The sequence below is a fragment of the Lathyrus oleraceus genome, chromosome 3, assembly GCF_024323335.1.
Source record: "Lathyrus oleraceus cultivar Zhongwan6 chromosome 3, CAAS_Psat_ZW6_1.0, whole genome shotgun sequence".
In the NCBI taxonomy this organism is placed as follows: domain Eukaryota; kingdom Viridiplantae; phylum Streptophyta; class Magnoliopsida; order Fabales; family Fabaceae; genus Lathyrus; species Lathyrus oleraceus.
The window spans coordinates 437,020,168-437,042,024 of record NC_066581.1 but is presented as its reverse complement, the minus strand read 5'-3'; the positions used below and the strand labels follow the sequence as shown (position 1 = coordinate 437,042,024).

At 41.4% G+C, this 21,857-nt stretch overlaps 2 protein-coding genes and 1 pseudogene across 2 annotated transcripts; all 3 read right to left on the bottom strand.

The window, feature by feature from the left end:
- Positions 1-7,752: 7,752 nt before the first annotated feature.
- LOC127131602 (proline-rich protein 3-like) lies at positions 7,753-8,154 on the bottom strand. The gene has a single exon (XM_051060513.1). The coding sequence runs from the start codon at positions 8,152-8,154 to the stop codon at positions 7,753-7,755; it is 402 nt and encodes a 133-aa protein (XP_050916470.1).
- Positions 8,155-8,246: 92 nt separating this feature from the next.
- On the bottom strand, positions 8,247-9,377 carry LOC127131601 (uncharacterized). The gene has a single exon (XM_051060512.1). The coding sequence runs from the start codon at positions 9,375-9,377 to the stop codon at positions 8,247-8,249; it is 1,131 nt and encodes a 376-aa protein (XP_050916469.1).
- Positions 9,378-16,675: 7,298 nt separating this feature from the next.
- Positions 16,676-17,612, bottom strand: LOC127131600 (probable disease resistance protein At4g33300; annotated as a pseudogene).
- Positions 17,613-21,857: the final 4,245 nt, after the last annotated feature.

Below are 21,857 nucleotides of genomic sequence, written 5' to 3'. Positions count from 1 at the left end.
CAATGCTGGAGAATATCAAGAAGTTCTGACAGCAGGTTCAGACATGACCTAACAAACTCAGAAAAATTCCAAAAGAGTATATTAACAGGTTCATACATGACCTGATAACAAACTTGAACATTTTGAGAAAATTTCCATAACAAGTTCATACATGACTTGACAACATTGGAAAGATTCTTCAAAAACAGGTTCAGACATGACCTGGGAATATTGGAATAAAAGCTCAACAGCAGCGGGTTCATACATGACCTGACAATGCTGGAACATACCAAGAATTTTCAACAACAGATTCATACGTGACATGAAAAAACAAGAGCATTCAAAGAATTTTCAACAACAGATTCATACATGACCTGACGACACTTGACTATTCAAAGAGTTTAATTAACAGGTTCATACATGACCTGACATCACTTGGAAAAAAACAAAGGGGGTTTTACCAATAGGTTCATACATGACCTGAGAATATTGGAAAACATACAAAGCAAGTTTCATCAATAGGTTCATACATGACCTGACATCACTTGGGAAAAATCAAAGGGAGTTTTACCAATAGGTTCATACATGACCTGAGAATATTGGAAAACATACAAAGCAAGTTTCATCAATAGGTTCATACATGACCTGACACTTTAGAATACATGTGATGGTTCTGGAGATTTCTCACAAGAAATTCATCCAATCATAAATTTTGGAGATTCCTAAAAGGGAATTTATGCAAAACAAAGATAAGCGGGAGTTTTCTTATAAGTAGATCATCCACGCAAAAGGCTACAATGATTCTTTACAGAGAAATCAAACAAAACCAAGATCATTGGAGTTTTCTAACACGAAAAACCTCCAAGTTTCTGGGAACTCCTCAAGATGATGAGTCATACATGACTTTCACGGAACCATCAGGAAGGACAAGGTATTCAAACTCTCTGTACGTGCCAACAACAATTGGACTTTGACCGTAAGCAATGGATTACAACCAGATTCTTTAACGGATTTTGCCAACAAAAATTGGACTTGATGAAATCCATTAGTAAACCATTACCGGCTACAACGGAGTTTTCCAGCAACAACTGGACTTGGAATGATGTTGGCGACAACCAAACTTCATATATCAATCACAAATGTATTTACAAACAGACTGACAGTGATGCCAACGACAATTGGGTTTAAAATAAATGTTGGTCACAACCAGACCTTAAAGGATACCAGTTACAACTGGATTTGGTCAAAGACACTGGTGACAACCAGACTTAACAGACGATGCCAGTAACAACTGGTCTCAGAGGTCAAGGGATACAATCAACAACGAGACCTGAGATTATGCAAATGAGCGCGAAGCACTTCGGGCTATGCATGATTTGGATTTTTCTTATGTGCATGATGTATGAATGATCATGAAATGCAAATGCTGACAATATACAGACTGACAATTAGGGAAAGTTTTATGGAGGTACTGAATCCTCAACATCAATAACTCAACCGAAGGAGTGAGTAAATGCATCAAAGGAGGATCTATCAAGCTGAAGAATTACAACTGGCCCAATAATCCTTCCAGAGAATGATAAATGTGTGCTCTCTAGAGATAGATATTGATCATCCAAGAGGAGTCTTGCAACTTGAGACTTGCGGGGAAAGACGAAAGATTTCCTTTTAATATTTTCACATGTCAAAGCAAAATTGTGTTTCTCAATATGTTGAAAAATTCTTTTTGAGTTCAAAATTCATTATTAACAAATAAATGACATTTTGTATAACAAAGAAAATCAGAGAAAAACAGCAAATGATAGAATTTGATAGGCAAACTTGTATTTATTCAAGAATGGTAGCACACAAATGGTGTAGCTCCATGGAATGTTACACATTTGAAAATGGCAATAGGGAAAGGTTTACATTGAATCGCAATGACTACTACTATCCCTAATAACAATGACTCCACGAGACCTCGCTTCTGAAGGGAGTAACTAGATTGATCTTCCATTTTTAGCTCTTCTGTGTTGATTAGTGACAAACTGATGCAGTTTATGCCTTTTGTCCCTAATTTTTGCCTGGATCGCCCTTTCGGGTTTTCAATCCACCGGGACGCTCCTTTTTGCCTAAGTCGCCCTTTCAGGTTTTCAACTTAGCGAGCTACCATTTTTTTTATCCCTAACTTTTGCCTGGACCGCCCTTTCGGGTTTTCAGTCCACCGGGATTTGTTAGGCATAGTATCTTTTGACTGCATCAGAGTTCACAGGGTGAACGAGCTCTTCGCCATCCATAGTTGTGAGAAATAGAGCACCTCCAGAGTACGCTCTCTTTACAACGTATGGGCCTTCATAGTTGGGAGTCCACTTCCCACGTGAATCTTTGTGTATTGGCAAGATCTTCTTGAGCACGAGATCTCCTTCCTTGAACTCTCGAGGACGGAACTTTTTGTCAAAGGCTTTCTTGATTCGTTGCTGGTACAATTGTCCATGGTACAGTGCGGTCATCCGCTTCTCATCAATGAGATTAAGTTGATCATAGTTGTTCTGGATCCATTCAGCTTCATCCAGCTTGGCCTCCATCAATATTCTCATTGAAGGTATCTCTACTTCGATTGGGAGGACTCCGTCCATCCCATATACTAAGGAGAATGGGGTTGCCCCTGTTGAAGTGCGAACTGAGGTCTGGTATCCATGCAAAGCAAAGGGTAACATCTCGTGCCAATCCTTATAAGTTTTCACCATCTTTTGCAGGATCTTCTTGATATTTTTGTTGGCAACTTCAACAGCACCATTCATCTTTGGACGGTATGGAGAAGAATTATGGTGGTCAATCTTGAAACTCTCACATAATTCTGTCATTGTCTTGTTGTTCAAGTTTGAACCGTTGCCGGTGATGATCTTGCTTGGGATTCCATAGCGGCAAATAATCTCCTTCTTGATAAAACGAGCAACCACATGTCTCGTCACATTGGTGTTGGAAGCAGCCTCTACCCATTTTGTAAAGTAATCGATGGCAACCAGGATGAAGCGATGACCATTGGAAGCTTTCGGCTCTATAGCACCGATCATATCGATGCCCCACATTGAGAAAGGCCAAGGTGATGTCAAAACATTCAACAATGTTGGCGGTACATGCACCTTATCAGCATAAATTTGGCATTTATGACATTTTCTTGCATAGCTGAAACAATCGGACTCCATGGTCAACCAGTAATAGCCAGCTCTCAAAATCTTCTTGGCCATGGCATGTCCATTAGCATGGGTTCCAAAAGATCCTTCATGAATCTCCTTGATCAACATGTATGCTTCGTGTCTATCCACGCATCTGAGCAGAACCGTGTCATGGTTTCTCTTGTAAAGCACATCATTGCTCAAAAAGAATTTGGACGATAACCTCCTCAGAGTTTTCTTATCCAACAATGTAGCGTCTTCTGGATACTCTTGACTTAGAAGATATCGCTTGATGTCATGAAACCATGGTTTACCATCAGTTTCTTCTTCAATCAGCTGATAGTAAGCAGGTTCGTCCCTTCGCTCGATTCGAATAAGTGGAGCTTCATTATGGAATCTGACTTGGTACATTGATGCTAATGTTGCGAAAGCGTCAGCCACTTGATTTTCTACTCTTGGGATATGATGGAAAGTGATATCGTCGAAGTATTCTATCATCTTCACAACATGAGCGTGATACAGGATCAGCTTCGCATCGCGGGTCTCCCATTCACCTTTGACCTAATAGATCACCAAGGCTGAATCTCCATACACCTCAAGGATCTTGATTCGGAGATCAATTGCAGCTTCAAGACCAAGGATACAAGCTTCATATTCAGCGACATTATTCGTACAATCAAAGCACAACCTTGCTGTGAAAGGGGTAAAGCCACCATTTGGATTCATCAAAATAGCTCCCACACCATGACCACTGTAATTGGAAGAACCATCGAATGCGAGCTTCCATCGAGATCCTGGTTCTGGTCCTTCATCTGGGCCGGGGACCTCACAATCCTTTATCACCGTTATATCCTCATCGGGGAAATCAAACTTCAATGGCTGATAGTCTTCAACTGGCTGGTGAGCAAGATAATCTGCTAACACACTTCCTTTGATTGCCTTCTGGGTTACGTACTGGATGTCATACTCTGACAAAAGCATCTGCCAACGGGCAAGTCTTCCAGTCAAGGCAGGTTTCTCAAAGATATACTTTATTGGATCCATTTTTGAGATCAACAAAGTAGTATGGCAAATCATGTACTGCCTTAAACGACGAGCGGCCCATGCTAGCGCACAACAAGTTTTCTCCAAAAGTGAATATCGACTTTCACAATCGGTAAACTTTTTACTCAGATAGTAAATAACATGTTCTTTCTGACCAGTTTCGTCATGTTGCCCCAGCACGCATCCCATTGATCCTTCAAGCACAGTCATATACATGATTAATGGCTTTCCCGGGACAGGTGGAATCAAAATAGGAGGCTCTTGCAAGTATTGACGGATCTTCTCAAAAGCATTTTGACAATCAGAATTCCATTCAACATCTTGGTCTTTTCGAAGCAATTTGAAGATAGGCTCACACGTGGCCGTCATGTGTGAGATAAACCGTGAGATGTAATTCAAACGTCCAAGGAAACCTCTGACTTCTCGCTCGGTGCATGGAGCAGGCATTTCTTGTATAGCTCGGACCTTGCCAGGATCTACCTCAATCCCTCGTTGACTAACAATGAAACCAAGCAACTTCCCTGAACGGACACCAAATGTGCATTTTGCAGGGTTTAATCGTAATCTAAACTTTCTGAGGCGTTCAAACAGCTTCTTAAGATGGCTCATATGATCTTCTTCATTCTAAGATTTAGCGATCATGTCGTCAACATAGACCTCTATCTCCTTGTGCATCATATCATGGAAAAGAGTGACCATAGCTCTTTGGTAAGTTGCCCCAGCATTTTTGAGACCGAAAGGCATTACCTTGTAGCAAAAAGTGCCCCAAGGGGTGATAAAAGTGGTCTTCTCCATGTCATATGGAGCCATCTTGATTTGATTGTATCCAGAAAAACCATCCATAAAGGAGAAGACAGCAAATCTTGCAGTGTTGTCTACCAAAGTATCAATGTGTGGTAGAGGGAAATTGTCTTTTGGACTAGCTCTGTTTAGATCCTTATAGTCAACACACATCCTCACCTTACCATCCATTTTAGGCACAGGTACAATGTTAGCTACCCATTGTGGGTATTTTGCTACTGCGAGAAAACCAGCGTCAAATTGTCGTTTGACTTCTTCACGAATCTTCAGAGCCATATCTGGTCTCGTTCTTCGGAGTTTCTGTTTTACTGGCGGGCAGTCTGGCTGAAGCGGCAGCTTGTGCTCAACGATGTCGGTGTCTAGACCTGGCATATCCTGGTATGACCATGCAAATACATCCACATATTCTTGTAGCAGCTTAACCAATCTCTCTTTGATGCTTTCTTCAAGCGTGGTACGGATTTTGACTTCTTTCTTCTCTTCCTCTGTGCCAAGGTTGATTGTTTTCACCGGTTCTTCATGTGGCTGAAGGGCTTTGGACTCGTGCTCGAGCAGCCTTGCCAATTCGTCGGGGATGTAACAATCTTCTTCACCCTCTTATTCCGCTTGGTAGATAGGGGAGTCAAAGTTATGAGAGGTAGTAAAGTCATTGGATTCAACGAGGTTATCGTTTATTCTGCATGTTTGAATGATTGATTTCTTTTAGAAAAGTAAAAATAAAAAATGCATAAATGAAATATTTTTTTTGTTTTTGAAAAGATTGCCATTTTCTTATGAGAAATCCAAGTAAATGAATAAAAAGAATTTAACAAAATGCCTTTCATTCATTGATAATGATTATTTGAAAATGAAAAAGGGGCCCATACAACATGATCCATTAGCTTTGGGCAGAGCTAAGGATTTGAAAGGAAAAATACAACAATTATTACTTTGACAAAGGAAAAATTTCGGGGATCTCAACCGCCTTCCAGTTGTTCAAAGTTGTCTCACACCGGTAAACCAAACATGGCTCATCTTCATTCGCGGTGCTATCTTCAACTGCATTGACTTGATCTCCATGGATGAATCCTGAGCTGAGGAATACTTCCTGGATGCTTCGGGTGTTGTCCTTTGTAGGGACTCGGGCTCCTTTTGCAGCGGAAGGCACATATCCCAGACCAAAGCGATCATGCTTCTCACGAATATCAATAAGTTGACCCCAACCTTCAGGGTTTCCTCCTTCAATACTAGACTTTGCACTTTTCAGAGACGCGAAAGATGAACAAGCTTTCCCAACAGGGTCCTTCGTTTCCACAAAAGTGGCATTGGCTATTTCAAGAGCTTGGAAAGAAGTTTCCAAAGCGTCCTCATCAACCTCAATGTATCTGAAGGATGAAAGGTGACTAACCACAAAGTTCTCCTCCCCAGAAATAATAATCAGTTGATTGTCCACCACAAACTTCATTTTTTGGTGTAAAGTGGAGGTGACTGCCCCTGCAGCATGAATCCAGGGACGTCCCAGTAAGCAGCTATACGCTGGATTAATATCCATGACTTGAAATTAATCGGGAATACATGAGGGCCAATCAATATGGGCAGTTCCACCTCTCCAATCACGGTTCTCCTGGAACCATCAAAAGCTTTCACTACCAAGGTACTGGGCTTCATAGCTGGTCCTTGATAAGATAACTTGGCGAGTGTTCTTTTTGGCATAACATTCAGAGAAGATCCGGTATCAACCAACACTCTTGCCAAAGCATCATCTTTGCATTTTACCGAGATATGGAGAGCACGATTGTGATTTTGTCCATCCTCAGGTAATTCCTCTCCACTAAAGCTCAAAGTATTACAAGCTGTGATGTTTGCCACTACCCCGTCAAATTGGTCTACTGTTATGCTTTGTGTTACATGAGCTTGAGCAAGCACCTTCAACAAAGCCTCCCTATGGGCTTGGGAGTTCAGTAGCAAAGACAGAATAAAGATCTTAGATGGTGTTTGATGCAACTGGTCCACAACCTTGTAGTCACTTCTCTTGATTAACTTCAAGAATTCAACAACATCTTCGGATTGGACCACTTCGGGTTCTTTAGTGGGAGCTGCAACCGTTGATTCCTTGTTTGGCCCTTGAGGAGTCACATTGAATTCGGGCGTATAGATTCGACCACTACGGGTCATTCTGCTCATTCCTGCAATATTGGTGACATCTTCACTTACAACTTCTATCACTTCAGCGTCTGCACTTCCTTCAACAACCTTATCCACAACAATAATCTCATATTTCCAAGGCACGGCCTTGGTGCTCTCATATGGAAAAGACGTGGGCATACATATTTCCACATGCGACGGATGACTATTCTCAAGCGCCACCCTTCTGCTATAGTAAGGGATTTCAACTGGTTCAGGTAAATTGAAACAAGGTTCAATTACCAACGCATCTTCATTCTTCATAGCACTGGATATTTGAAGCACTCCTTTATCCATCAAATCTTGAATGTTGTCCCGTACCACCTGACATTCCTTTGGGTATGTGGCACACTCTTCACAATTGTCATGATCAACATTAACCAGGCCAACTTCCACCAATCGGGCATGGAATGCTGCCAAATGAGTCTTTACATCATCCACCTTCTCAACCATAACAACAGTAGATGCATCTTCAATGGCGTTCACCGCAGGATCTCCATGGGGAGGAAGAGGATTGCTCTTCACATTCGGTCCCATGTCCTTAAAAGAGAAGACCTTGCTCTCAATCAATTCACGGACCCTATGCTTCAGAGCGTAGCAACCCTCTAGGTCATGCCCGGGGGGCACCTTCATGGAAAGGACAGTGTGCATTAGGGTTGTACCATGGAGGAAGACGATCAGGTGGAGGTCCCAAAGGTCTGGGAACCACCAGCCCCTTTTGCAATAGGGAGGGATACAACTCAGTGTACGACATTGGGATTGGATTGAAGGTCGTCCTTTCCCCTTGCCTTCTGTTTTGGTTTTGAGCATTTTGCCTTGGCGCTTGAGCTCTCGGTTGTTGATAAACAGGAGCTGCTGGTGCTTGTTGATAAGCTGGAGGAGCCGCAGCACGTTGTTGAACTGGAGCTGGTCGATAAACCGGAGGCGCTTGATAAGCCTGAGCAGGTTGTTGATTGAATGCAGGCGTCACAGCAGCCACATATGGTTGCGGAGCATACTGGACGGGATACATGGGTTGTTGATAGGGAATTGGTTGTTGAACATATTGTTGAGGTGGATATTGTTGTGGTATCCTTCTTGGAGGAGCTCTTCCTTGACCAGCAGTCACGGTATTTGTTCCCCCTCTTTCTTCCTGGGAAACCCTCCAGAGAACTTCTTTGGATTAGCACTTGAAATTCCAGCTACAACCGCCAGTTTGCCATTCCTTACACCATATTCCACGCGAGCTCCTATAGCAACAAGCTCGGAGAATCCCAAAGAAGCACTTCCAACCATCTTCTCGTAGAATTGGGGTTGGACAGTGTCGATGAACAGTTCAGCCAATTCCTTTTCAGCAAGAGGTGGTTCAACTTGAGAAGCCAGCTCCCTCCATCTCTGAGCATATTCTTTGAAGGACTCTTTGTCATGCTGGAACATGCTCTGCAACTGTCTTCTGTCAGGCGCCATGTCCATGTTGTATTTGTAATGTTTTATGAACGCATCTGACAGGTCTTGGAAACACCTGATCCTGTTCTGATCCAGACTTAGATACCACTTGGAAGGAGCCCCACTCAAGCTGTCCTGAAAACAGTGAATCATCAGCTTGTCGTCCTCCACGTGTGCAGCCATTTTGCGGTAATACATGATGAGATGGCTCTTTGGACAAGTATGCCCCTTGTATTTGTCGAAGTCCGGGGTTTTGAATTTTGCTGGAACCACCAACCCGGATACAAAGCACATTTCTTTGGCGGCAGATCCAAAGACGTGGTCTCCTTCTAGATCTCGGAACTTCTTCTCAAGGAGCTGCATGTTCTGCTTTACCTCCCTGAAGTCCTCAAACCTTACTTCGTCACCAGCAACGGTTGAGTCAACAGTCTGATACATGTGGTTTTGATCTTCATAATGAGGAACATGCCTAGCATAGGCGGATGGTGGAACCACAATATGGATCAATGGACGTGCGTCGGTGTAAACTGGTAATGGCACAGCTTGTTGGACAGATTGCCCCATTTCATGCACCACCTCCGCTCGGGGGACGAAATCATAGGGTAGCCCATATGGAGGAAGGGTTGAGGGTAACGTCCTCTGAGGTGGGACTTCTACTGCTGGGCCCGTGGTCTCTGAAATAACGGTCGCTTGTGGAACCTCAAACCTGAAGGTTAAAGCTTGCAGCATCTCTCGCATCTGGGACATGCCTCCCTTGATTTCGTCTAGTTCAGCTCTAACTCGGACGCTCTCTTGTTCTTGTTCAGCCATTCTCTGTCTTGCTTTGGCACGAGTATTGTACCGGTGTTGAAGATTCAGCGTGAAACTGGAGGAAGAAAGGGCGGAATGAGACTCTATTTTGAAAATGTATGAATGCATGTATGGATGCATTTGTTTGATAAAAACCAAGAGTTTTGCTTTTTATGCATATGCAATGAATGGATGGATGCAATGTTTTTTCTTTTTTTTTGGTACAGGTTCAAAGGTCCGAGGTATGGATAAATTTGATTGCTTTCCAAAACAGGGGTTCTCACCGGGTGTGATCCAGGGCTTTGTTACAAAGGATCGCCAGAGTCATTGATTTACAAGAATGTTTGACGCTTACGGGAAATACTTTCCGGTCGTCAACTCCATCAAGGGAATCTATTCTGGGTGAGGTTCTCGTACCGACTCTTATGAATTATTCACCTCGGGAGTCCGTACTACGCAACCATCGACTGGGTTCTAGACAGGGTACTCAGAGTCATGGATTCAAAAGACTGTTTGACGCTTACAGAAAATACTTTCCGATCGTCAACTCCATCTAGAGAATCTATTCTGAGCGAGGTTCTCGTATCGATTCTTACGAAGTATTCACCTCGGGAATCCATACTACGCAACCATCATTTCTAGTTGGCAAAAGGTTCAATGTTCTAAAAGGTCCTTAGAGTCATGGACCCCTTTGAAACATCGAAGCTTACGAGGTATACACCTCGGGCGATAATATTTGCAAAAGAATCTACTCTAAGTGAGGTTCTCGTACTGACTCTTACGAAGTATTCACCTCGGGAGTCCGTACTACTCAACCATCGTCCTATCTTATGTTTTTTTTCACTCTAGACTCGGGTGTAGAGTCTTTCCCACATGGTTTGCAATCAAATATCCAAGTACCCAACACAGTTGAACCAATATATAACAGAAATATCAATATAACAATAAAGATATTAAAAGCAATAAATAAGGGAAAAGCCACACAATTAAACAAACAGAGGCACACAAACGTCCTAACTAGGCTTGACTCACTTAGGGGTTGGTGTCGCAACCTGAAAAATACAGTGCGCGAAAAAAAAAACAACCGACGAACGAAAATGACAGAAGAGTTGCCACCGTGCGTTATTCATCCCAAAGGAGGGAAAGGAAACGCTCGAAGTAAACCTGAAAAAGGAAAGGACAAGACGGGGTCTCGCAACCAAATCTTGGGTTCGGGAGTCGGTTATGCGAAGGGAAGGTATTAGCACCCCTACGCATCCATAGTACTCTACGGGATCCACTTCTGTGGTTCTTGTCTAAAGGGTGTGGGTTTACCTAATGTGTTTATCTACTAAAAAAGGTTAAGAGAAATGACTCGCGCGGATGTCGCATCCACTGTATACGTATCTCATCTGAATATGAGAATCAGAGTCTTCGTAGCTCGGCTGACCTATGGGTTGGGGGGATGTGTGCTCGCCAAGACATCGCGTCTTATGCCTACGTATCTCATCTGGAATGAGAATCAGAGTAAGTCGTAGTTCGGCTAACTACGGGGTTATGGATTGAGTTTTGGACGAAGAACGTTACTACGCAATCTACCGGATGCTCGACCTTTGGAGACTTACTCGCCTGTAGTAGAAGGAGATAACATGTTGCTTTGGGTTTTAGGGTTTGTTCGCATTGTAGGAACGCACATGCAAAAAGGAAGTCCTAGGCGAAGGAACAGTGCTACCTTAATTGGCATGCAAACGGGAGACTATCTGAAGCCTCGTGTCCTATGGGGAAGCGATCACACCACACAAAACATGTATCTTAAAGTAAAATGCCACCAAGGGGCTCAAACATTGCCTCCTATCGAGCTCTTCCAGCTAAGAAAGCGATAAAGTACGAGAAAGGGAAAAAATTACCACACGGATAAAGATCCGAAGTTACAGCAATTAAAGGATTAGCAACCCTGAGATCTCTCCAGCTAGACCATCAAAGAAAATCAGTCAATACGAGTAATCGGAATAAACCTCCGGATGGTATCCCTGCAAGAGTATATGAGCCCTCACGAAAACTCAACAGAAAGGTTAGACAAACAAGATGAAATTCAAGGAAAAACAATGCCATGGAAGCACAAGATAGGTTAGAACAAAACAGAACAAAAAGCAAATACTGTCACGTTCGCGACTGCTTCGCCTAGCGAAGGCTTAGCGATGCTTCGCCTAGCGAAGGCTTAGCGAAGCTTCGCTACAGGCTCGCCTAGCGAAGCGGCTAGCGAAGGCCTGCGGGTTTTGGATTCCTCCTTGATAACAGTTCGATCTCTATGATCCGAAACCCTGTGGTATCCATCTCATAAACGAAAACGATTAAAACATTCTAGGTATTGTTACACATTCATGCTTATTCGAACCGTGGGCAAAACCTGATATTACCTCATACATTCATAATATTCAAATTCAAGGCGTAAAGTAATAGGAACAAAGGCATACCTGATGAGAGAGACTGATTAAGATTGAATGGTACGGCTGGATCTGCAAAGTAATACTAGGGTTTGTGTGAGGCGGAGTGAACTTCTCAGAGTTGCCTGAAGGTTGCTGCAGAGTAGTTCCTAGGTCTCTTTCTCTAGTCTCTGGTCTTTTCTGTTCAGCCAGTGTTCACCCTTTATTTCATTGACCACTCTGGTATTTATAGACCAAATTTCGCAGCTTGTGGGATTTGAATGAGGACAGCTCAAGCCCAAAACTTTTCTGTTATGTTCTGCAATACGCGCCCTTCGCCTAGCGAAGGATTTGCTCGCCTAGCGAGTCAGTACTCTTCGCTAGGCGAAACATCTGCTCGCCTAGCGAGCATGACAGCTCAGCAACAGATTCTTGCTTCTTCAGACTTGGTGATTTGCACGGTGAATGGGCCCCATTTGGACCTGTTGGTAGTACCTCAAGTCTTTTCCTTGTATTGACTGACCATCTAAATAGAACCCACAAAGTGTCCTGGATGATGTCCGAGCTTCTTGGAGCTAAGTCCGATTGACATGATGCAATGTGGTATGAAATGCTAAATGACCTAAAAAGTGAATGCATGAATGAGGAGGGAAAATTTTGGGGTGTTACAGTTGGGTATGTCCCCAGTAGAGTCGCCATCTGTCGCACCTCATGGAAAAATGGGGATACGACTTCAAAGCGAAGCGCGATCGCACGCTCGCAATGATGGACTGAACAGAGTCGCCACCGAACTTTATTTATTCCTAAAAAGGAAAGGGAAAATATCAATAAAACCCAAGACAAAACAACAATGATTATTGGTCGTCGCAACAAAATCAGGGTTCGGGAGTCGATTACGCAAGGGGAAGGTATTAGTACCCTCACGTCCTTTGTACTCAACGGGAACCATTAGGTCAGTTGTGTGCATTAATATTAGTTTGAAATGTTAGGCTTTTCAAGTTATTAAGTGGGAAAGAAAAGAAAAGAGGAGAATATTTTTGGATTTCTTAACGAAGGACTAAACCTAAGTGTTTTACGTAGTTCTGGGTAGAAAAATGTTTGTTTGTTGGTCGATTTTAGCGAAAGCTACTTTGTGTCAAATCGACGAAAACATTGTTGGACTATCCAAAACAGGTGGAGAAACATTGCCATGCATTGTTTTGAAACAAAGTACCTTTCGTTTGAAAAAGGTTTAAGAGTCAATCGCACGGCGGCGAGAAAAAAGAAATTGATTGGTTTGGTGTATTTTAAGTGATGGCGAGAACTTGGATGAGCGAGATATACATCTCGAATCCTAGCCTCAGGAGTGCACGGTATACACCATGTTCCACTTCCATCTTTATTGAAAGAGGTTAAGATAGGAATTAAGTATTTTGGAATTTGATTGAGAAAGGGTTTGAAGAAATCGCATTGACAATTGGCGAGAGCTAAGATAGGCGAGGCATACGTCTCGAATCTTAATCTCAGGAGTGCACGGTATACACCATGTTCCATTTCCACCTTTATTAAAAAAGTGTTAAATAAGAATTAGGTATTTTGAGTTTTGTTGTGAAAAATGACTTGACACTAGATCAAGTATTGATGGACGTTTAAGAGAAATTTGAATGAGTGTTTGAGAGAAAACAAAGTGGATAAATTTGGATGATGGCGAGAGCTAGGATTGGCGAGATATACATCTCGAATCCTAGTCTCAGGAGTGCGTGGTATACACCGCGTTCCACTTCCATCTTTATTGAAAAGGTTTTAATTATGAATTAATATTTTTTGAGTTTTTATTAGAAAAATGGCTTGACGTTGAATCAAGCGTTTGATGAAAGTTTGAAAGAAATGGAATAGAATAAGAGGGAGAAATGGATTGATTTGTTTATTGAGAAAATATTCGACGTTGGATCGAGTCTTATTTTTGATCTTTTGGAAATTGTTGATTTTATTCTTGTGTTAGTAGCTAACTAAACAGTCAAAGAAATAAAACAGTAAAATTATTACACATCGGGGGAGTGGGGTACATTTTGTCAAATGGGAATTCAAAATACTGGAATAATTAAATCGGGCCCAAACAACAAATAATGCAATTTATGAGTGTAAGTGCAAGAGAACTGTCTCATTGTAAGAAGGCCCAAGAGTAAGCCATGTGAAGAAAATAAATAACACAATAAATTATATTTCCAACACACTTAAAAATTGAATCGAAAAAAAGTAAAATCGGGATTTCGCACAGATGGAAATTGAGGGACACACAAAACCTAAATAATGTGCTCAAAGCCGGTTTGTGCATGTTGACAATAATTGAAATGTCATATGCGATTAGTCAAAACGCGACGAAATACTATCAATATATCGATAAAAATAATCATGGATAAATAACAAGAAAATTGTCAAATCCATAAATTAAAAATCGATGTTTAACATTAAAATCAACAAGTGTTAAAAAAAAGGAGAAAAAAATAAAAATAAATAAATAAAAGGTTTAAAATAATAAAAAAAATGGTAATAATAATAATAAAAACTAGTAAAAAATATTAAAAATGAGAAATGTTGAAAACCAGGGATTTAACCCAGAACCTAGAGTTTACCAAAGCACCTCTTTACCAACTCAACCAGATAGACATCCTTGTTATATAGTTTCAAACACTAATACATAATATAACAAAAGACACACCAAACCTTTTAAATAAAACACAAAGTTGAAAACAGTAACTACGAATAACCAAAGCTCATGTTGAAAACAGTAACGAACGAATGACCAAGCTAAGTCTTCTTTCCATTTTGAAAATCAAAGTCTTAACAGCAAGTTAACATCACAATCAAACAGGCAGCGGTGTTGCTAAATCAAACATGAAGTTCAAAGCATAATCGAAACATGGAAATAAAGTTCAGAAAGGAAGCTAACCGGTTGCGGCGAGTTCGACCGACGAATCTGAGTAAGCGTTGCCTTCAAATCTCTCCTTTTCTTTTCTAAATGGTAGCTACCAATCCTCTCCAAAAACTAGGGTTTTTCAGCTCTCTCAGTAGCCGTTAATCTTCTCCCCCCTTAGTGAACAGTATCCGCTCCTTTTATAGTCCCACTGTTAGGGTTTTTCCTTGGCCGTTAAGATCAAAGGGATGTCAAACTTGGAAGTGCTTTTGGTGCCGCCAGTTTGTCTACCCTGTTTTGGTGTTTATTCTGAAAAAGGTAACATGTACCTTGTACCTTCTTCTGAAAATATTTTGATTCCCTTTTGCTTGTGGATTTTTACCGCCGGTAAAAAAGCTATTCACTGCCGCGAATTCACTTGATTATGATATGTATTGTTTGATGCTTGCAGGAAGGAGGTGAGTATAATCTGAAGTATGGTTGCAATGTGGGTGCATCTTTGCTGAGAGAGGAACTTGACAAAAGCTGAAGACCACAAATCATTGCAGACTCAATCCGTTGGTGAAAACAATAGTAAACGACAACATGAACAGCTTCGGATCTCAGGAATGCTCTTGTGATTACATCGGTTATTTTTTGTTGATTCTTCATCAAACAAGGGATCTTGTCGGTGATCCATAATTTCTGTCCTCCGCAATGCACTGATGGGAAAGAAAATGGCACTATTTCTCTTAATAAAGACATTCAGAACATTAAACAACAACCACGCAGCCCTGCATGCTTCAGAAGCAGCCCGTAGCATATTGGAAAAACCTGCAATAAGACCCGAACCTGAAGTCGCTAAGCACGAGCACAAATGGTCAATTAAAACAAATGTTTCTGCATGCTCTATAATTCTGTTAGCTGTTTCGTTCAGTGTCTCTGAGATTGAAATTTGAGATGATTTAAGCCCCTGAGCAACTTAGACAACATGACTGTAATGCAGGCACTGGACTCATGCAGAACTCTTCCTGATGCATCATTTGTAAGAAACAGAATTGATGATGTAATGTGTCAAGCATGGCCACCTGCCCATGTTCATATCCAACTGCAAGATTCCCTCCAAGATTTGCAAACTGTAATCCACATACAGCTGAGTTTTGAAGGGAAAACACTGCTTTGCAATAAAGTTCGTCCCCTTGATTCACATTATGAACATTAGTTCCATTTTCTGTCATAAAATGCAAAGTTGTGTCATCTAAACTCCTTATTAGCCCATATAGACGAACAACACCACTTTCATCACCAACGGCCAGATGTAGAGTATCCAGGCAGAAATTCAATGCTGACACTAGTGAACTTGCATTGCATAGAAAATCGACATATTGAAGAAGAGTTCCATGGCATCTATCAAACTGTTCACTGACCATCTTAATGTAGGGTGCATCTGCATTGACAAGAACCAGAGATCGACGCTGAAGTAAGAGGGGGGAAAGTACAGCGTGGAAATATACAACGCTGAAGAAACTCCATGTTAATCTTCAAGGTATCAGGACAGGAACTTAACCATTTGTCTTTTGCATAAGAGAGTTGTCTGCTGACAGATGCGGCATTTTCTTCTTGTTTATGCAGTTCACTAATCAGGCGGTCAAGAGATTCTTGAATTCTTTCCTTTTCTTTCTTCCTCTTGGTGATTGCTGAGCTTGAATTGTCAGAAATCTCTTCCAAAGACTTAAGACTAGCATGAAGCTTGGCTATTTCTGCCTCATAACGATTTTTGGAACGTACAGATCATATAATGTTAGACCCCAAAATGTTGCATAAAGATCAGGAGATAGGCTATTCCATGCTTTTGAAGGCAACATAGTTTTAACAGTACCAAGAAGATACGACGAACTAATCGGGTTTTTGTTGATACTGTTGTTGAGAATGCAGAAAGGCATCTCTTGAAGCCGATGAAGACCGAAACTTTTCCAATTGATTGACTGCTTGAGATTTCATATGAGTAGCCGACTGCATACCATACAAATTTGAGTGACTGCTAATCAACGAATTAGCCTTGGGTATCGATGGCAGTTTGTGATACTAAGCTTCTTCAATGTGGTAATGTTACAAAATCCATCGGGCAGTTTAATCAAATCATTGCAATAGTCAATGCTCAACTCCACTAGATTTGGCATAGCATCTGAAACTTGAATAGAACAGCTTTCAAAAGCATTCTTTGTATTGCACATATGAATGGATAATTTCCGCAGATTCTTCAGTCTGCATAGACAAGGGACTGAAACCTTCTCCAACCTTATTTCATTTTCTTTGTGAAATCTGGTAATGAGTACTCGTCAGATCGAAGATTTAAAACCAGAATCTCAGCTTCATCAGGTTGCATGTCACACCAATCCGAAGAAAATGCTTCATCAGTTGATATAGACAACACACGCGCATCAACTTTTAGTTGTTTCGGTTTTTACAAACATTCTGGAGATGAACGAGTACGCACGACTAATGATTCCTTGCTGATTCTGTCCTACCCACCAATCAGGACGACTATCTCCATTTAAGTCGATGATCAGCCTTTTTCTATTTTCAATTGGTTCCCCTTGGCTTTGATGAATTGCCAATTCTGTGCATCATGCCAGAATGGTTATTGTAGTACTTGTCTGTTTCTGTTGCAACTTTCCTTGTAGCTATGAGATTAATCAAATTCCTGGTGATTAAATCATGGACAATGGCCATTTCTTTTGTACCGTCTTCGTCTAAGTCATGCAGTTCTGCCCACATATCGACGAGGACGGTAACAAGAATCCTTTGGTCTTCAGGAAAAAGTCCCATATCCATGAAGCACCCCTTCTGATTGATATCCTCCAATATATCCAAGCACTTCTCAAAAGGCTGTTGACAAAGTGATCCAGCGATGACCTGAAGCGCCAGCGGCGAACCCTTACAACCTCTCACTATCTCGCGAACAGGATTTTTATCAGGCATGTATGAGCTGTTGTGATTCAATTGCGCGAAATGATGGAAAAGGGCCACTGCAGGACCATGATCGAGCGGATCCAACTGGCATGCTGTTTGAGGTCTAGGAATTTTTCCTCATGCAAATCTGATGTCTTCACATATTTTACACTATCCCGGATCTTTCACTAGATCTTATACAGAACTCAGGAAATCATTTGCAATGCTGCTTAAAGCTCTGGATTGATTTTGGTAGGTGTCCGATTGCCTTCAACAGTTCCAACAACTGTCACACTCATTCTCTTAGGGAACCCAAAAAACACAACAGGTTGGAGTGGGGTTAAAGCCATGTGAACTTCTGCGTCAGAAGAAATTTGCTCAGTCTTTTTCTCAGGTGAATGCAGTACAGAAGTTTGCTCCAAGTCAAAATCACAAAATCTTATTGTACAATCCTGGAGGATTGCAATCACAGTGTGTCCACTCGTTGGACTGTAAGACATTCAAACAGCAGGCGCACCAATGTCAAGAGCGGAAATCTTGCTTCCAGTTAATGCATCAAATTCGACAATGTAGGTTCCAATGGCGACAGCAACAAAAGCTTGATGAAGATGGAAGGAAGCAGTGTGAGGCTGCAAAGGCCTAACGCCACGCCCGATATGGCGTAGATCTAGATGCTACAATGTACTCCACTCCATTGATTCGCATGAATCAAACTCAACCTACAAATTAAGTGCATCGCGAAATCACAAATAGGTGGAGCAGAATTCAGATTTGGATGAATTTTGAACGCTGCTCTTAAGAAGGCTGACATTGATAGTTGTTGCAGATGCTACTGATGCAGCTCGAAGTGCATCGGATATTATTTGAACCAAACCTGGCCTTAGGGTTGTCATAAGTGTTGCTTTTCAAAGAGTAAAGAATTATGTGACTTATGCAGTCTCAATTACACTTTGTATCGTGCTTGGTTTCATGTTGTTGGCTCTGATACGAAAGTTCGACTTTCCGCCCCTTATGGTACTTATTATTATCATGCTGAATGATGGTACCATTACCCACTACCAAACAGTGGGAAACCGAAGGAAACATTTGCTAACGGTGTTGTGTTAGGCCACTACATAGCATCATAGCGGGTACGATGGGACCAAAACATTCAACCTGCAATATACGTGACAAGATAACATCCACCTGCAAAAACCAATCTTAGTCTGCAGCCTAGCCAACACAATCCATTTCCATCCAACAAGCAGGTCATGTGTTAACACCCTATAACAGAACTGGCAACCTGATATTAAATATTGAATTATCCTGTAGTCATCAAACTCTGCTGTCACAACCGAGCTCGACAGTGCCGTATGTAGCAGGCCAACAACGGCAGCAAAACCTGCAGAACTTGTATGCATCAAACCTTTCGTCACCTACGGCAGTGCAACAATAAATTCATTCAAGTTATATCCATACAGTGACATGTAACCAATGCGACTAACTATCGAAAGACTTTAACTTCCAACTGACCCTCCCCATTTCAAAATCAGTACCAACCATAGAAAAAGCAACTGTTACCAGAGGAACATGCTCAGGATTTGACGAAACTTTCTCACATGCTTTCTCAACATTAACTCCTGCGCGACTACAATTTTCCGGTTGACCTATTATATTACTGGAAGTTAATAATGGTGTACATACAGCTTTCACAGCAGGATGAGTTCCCTTTGCAGAAATTTGTGTAGAATTCATCACAATCGACCCTGTCATGGAAGCAGAAGAACTTAATGATATTTGTGGCAACACTTTACTCAACTGAGCTGTAGCAGTACTCTTTGCTGTTTTCGATCTTTCTTGACTACCCTCGTGACACGGTTCAAATTTAATGACTGTAGAATCAACCAACTTTGAATTGCTAACAGTTGAATTAGATGGCTTGATAATTGAATGTTGAATAAATTCTTGTTTGACAGCAACACTGTCCAATGAATCTACAGGAACAACATTAACTACTTTCAAATTCTTTTTTTTAGTTATCATCGACTAGCTCTGGCTTTACCAACCTAAAACTAGCAGTATTTGCATCACCAGCAGTACGTGTCAGACTTGGCAATCTAACAATGGGAGTTGCATTCCCTGAATTTAGTTTAACAGATATTCTAGAGGGTTCCTCAACATGCTTCTGAACGTTAGATGAAGAAAGACAAAGAGCAGGTGAATTCACATATGTATACTGCTGCCCATGCAACAGACCTGGAGAAGTAATGAAATCATTGTTCTGACTCTCTTTGCATGCTTGCGTTATAGATATAACACTTGTTGGTGGTGTCATCCTAGTAGGGCTCATTAACTGTTTCTCATCATGTGCACTGTGAGTAATTTTCAGCCCATCAATAGAAGCTTTAACGGAACCGACATCACTCCCAGTCTGCAGTACGTTCCACACGTCACATATGTTGTCAACCTTGGCTTCTACGACACCAGGGACATGATGATATCCTTCAGAACTTTGTTTTATCTCCAATCTTTTTGATGCTGGTCCTATAGCCAATAGGTCTTCTAAACAAATGCTCAAGAGTCCTGTAATTGACTCCTCGATTCTGCTATATTCCTTCCATTGTAAACGTTTTTTTTTGTTCCTGTTTGTCCGTAGGCAAAGATACAAACATTGTAGCCATCCAACACGGAGATTACCATCGATGGTGCATTAGCAAAAACATCAACTTGATCATCTTTTGGTGTATAAACCCTGTCAAATCTGAATGTTTTTTTAGCAGAGCTGTCAGTTGTCAAAATTCCAAGGCATCCATCCTTTGCCTCATCAAAATCCATAAATGTTGTACATCCAACTGACATTTCAACCTTATTCAATGGTCGACAATGGCAGAAAACCCTAATGTTCCCTTTAGATTTAAATCCCAATATCAAAACCAAATTATAGAACATGATTGAGACTCCTTTTGTGTTTCCCTTCAATTATCTATTAAAATCCATGCAAATAAAGGATGGCCTTCGTCCACTAGCTTGATTCCGATGATAACCATGCTTGGTCCCTCTTGAAAAACTCACATGATAATGATTCTCCCTTAAAACATGGTAAACCATTGGAATTTCCTTGAATCAAATAATGTTCATCAAAGCTTTTCATGACTAATATTTTTGACCATATACTCTAATGCAAGCACACTAATCCTCGAATTCCTTGATTACCACCGACACGGAATGCGCCTATGCATCTAAACATGTTGACGGTAGAACCTCGCCTTGAATGCGCACAACACAACAAGGTGCACCCATAACAAAAAAGGAGACCACTTGATGCTCATGAAAAAGGAGTACCATATTAGAGGAACAAGATCATGAGGAACAAATAATGAATGAAATAATGATATGAATATCAGGGTCAAAATCGGGGTGTGACAGCATTCTTTAATGACATGGGAGCAAGGTATGCGGAAGGCCTGGAATTTTTCGCAATCGCACCAACTTTTGTTTAGTCTAACAGCGTAGGCTAAATTTGGTCTCCCCTCGTTGTGGTCCATTGTTTCCTGGACCCTGAATTTTTGCCTATGACAGTCAAAGACTGTTACAGCGTGTGTGCTAGCTTTGATGCTCTCCTCTTTCATGACCTTCATGCAACACTCACCGAATACTTGCCCGGACATTAACACCACACTCCATCTTTCAGCTCTGGTTGCAAACATAGAAGCCAACCTATAATAGGTTGATCTTACTAAGGTGGTTATCGGCAGATTTCGAATTCCTTTGAATACCCCGTTCATGCATTCCACAATGTTTGTTGTCATTTGGCCCCATCGACAACCTCTGCCAAATACCCTTGTCCACTGCTCTATTGGTATGTTATTTAGCCATCTCCTTGCATCTTTATTAGACAGTCTAATTTCATCACGATAATATTGAAATGACGGCTGAGTTAGAGCATACCCAGCATTCACCAACTTCTTGCGAAGATTCTTATCTTTTATAGCACGCATGAATTTTTGTGCAATGTGTCTGATACAGTAGACATGGGTAGAAGGAGGATCATGCCATCCGTTGTCATGGTTGTTGTAGGCACTCTCAATGGCAACATGTCTATCAGAAATCAAACAGAGATTGGCTTGTGGAGCCACATGCGTTCTGAGATGTCGAAGGAAGAAACCCCATCCACCAACCGTTTCACCTTCAACAAGAGCAAAGGCAATGGGAAAGACATTGTTGTTTCCGTCTTGTGCAACCGCCATGAGCAAAGTACCCTTGTATTTTCCGTACAACCAAGTGCCATCAATTTGA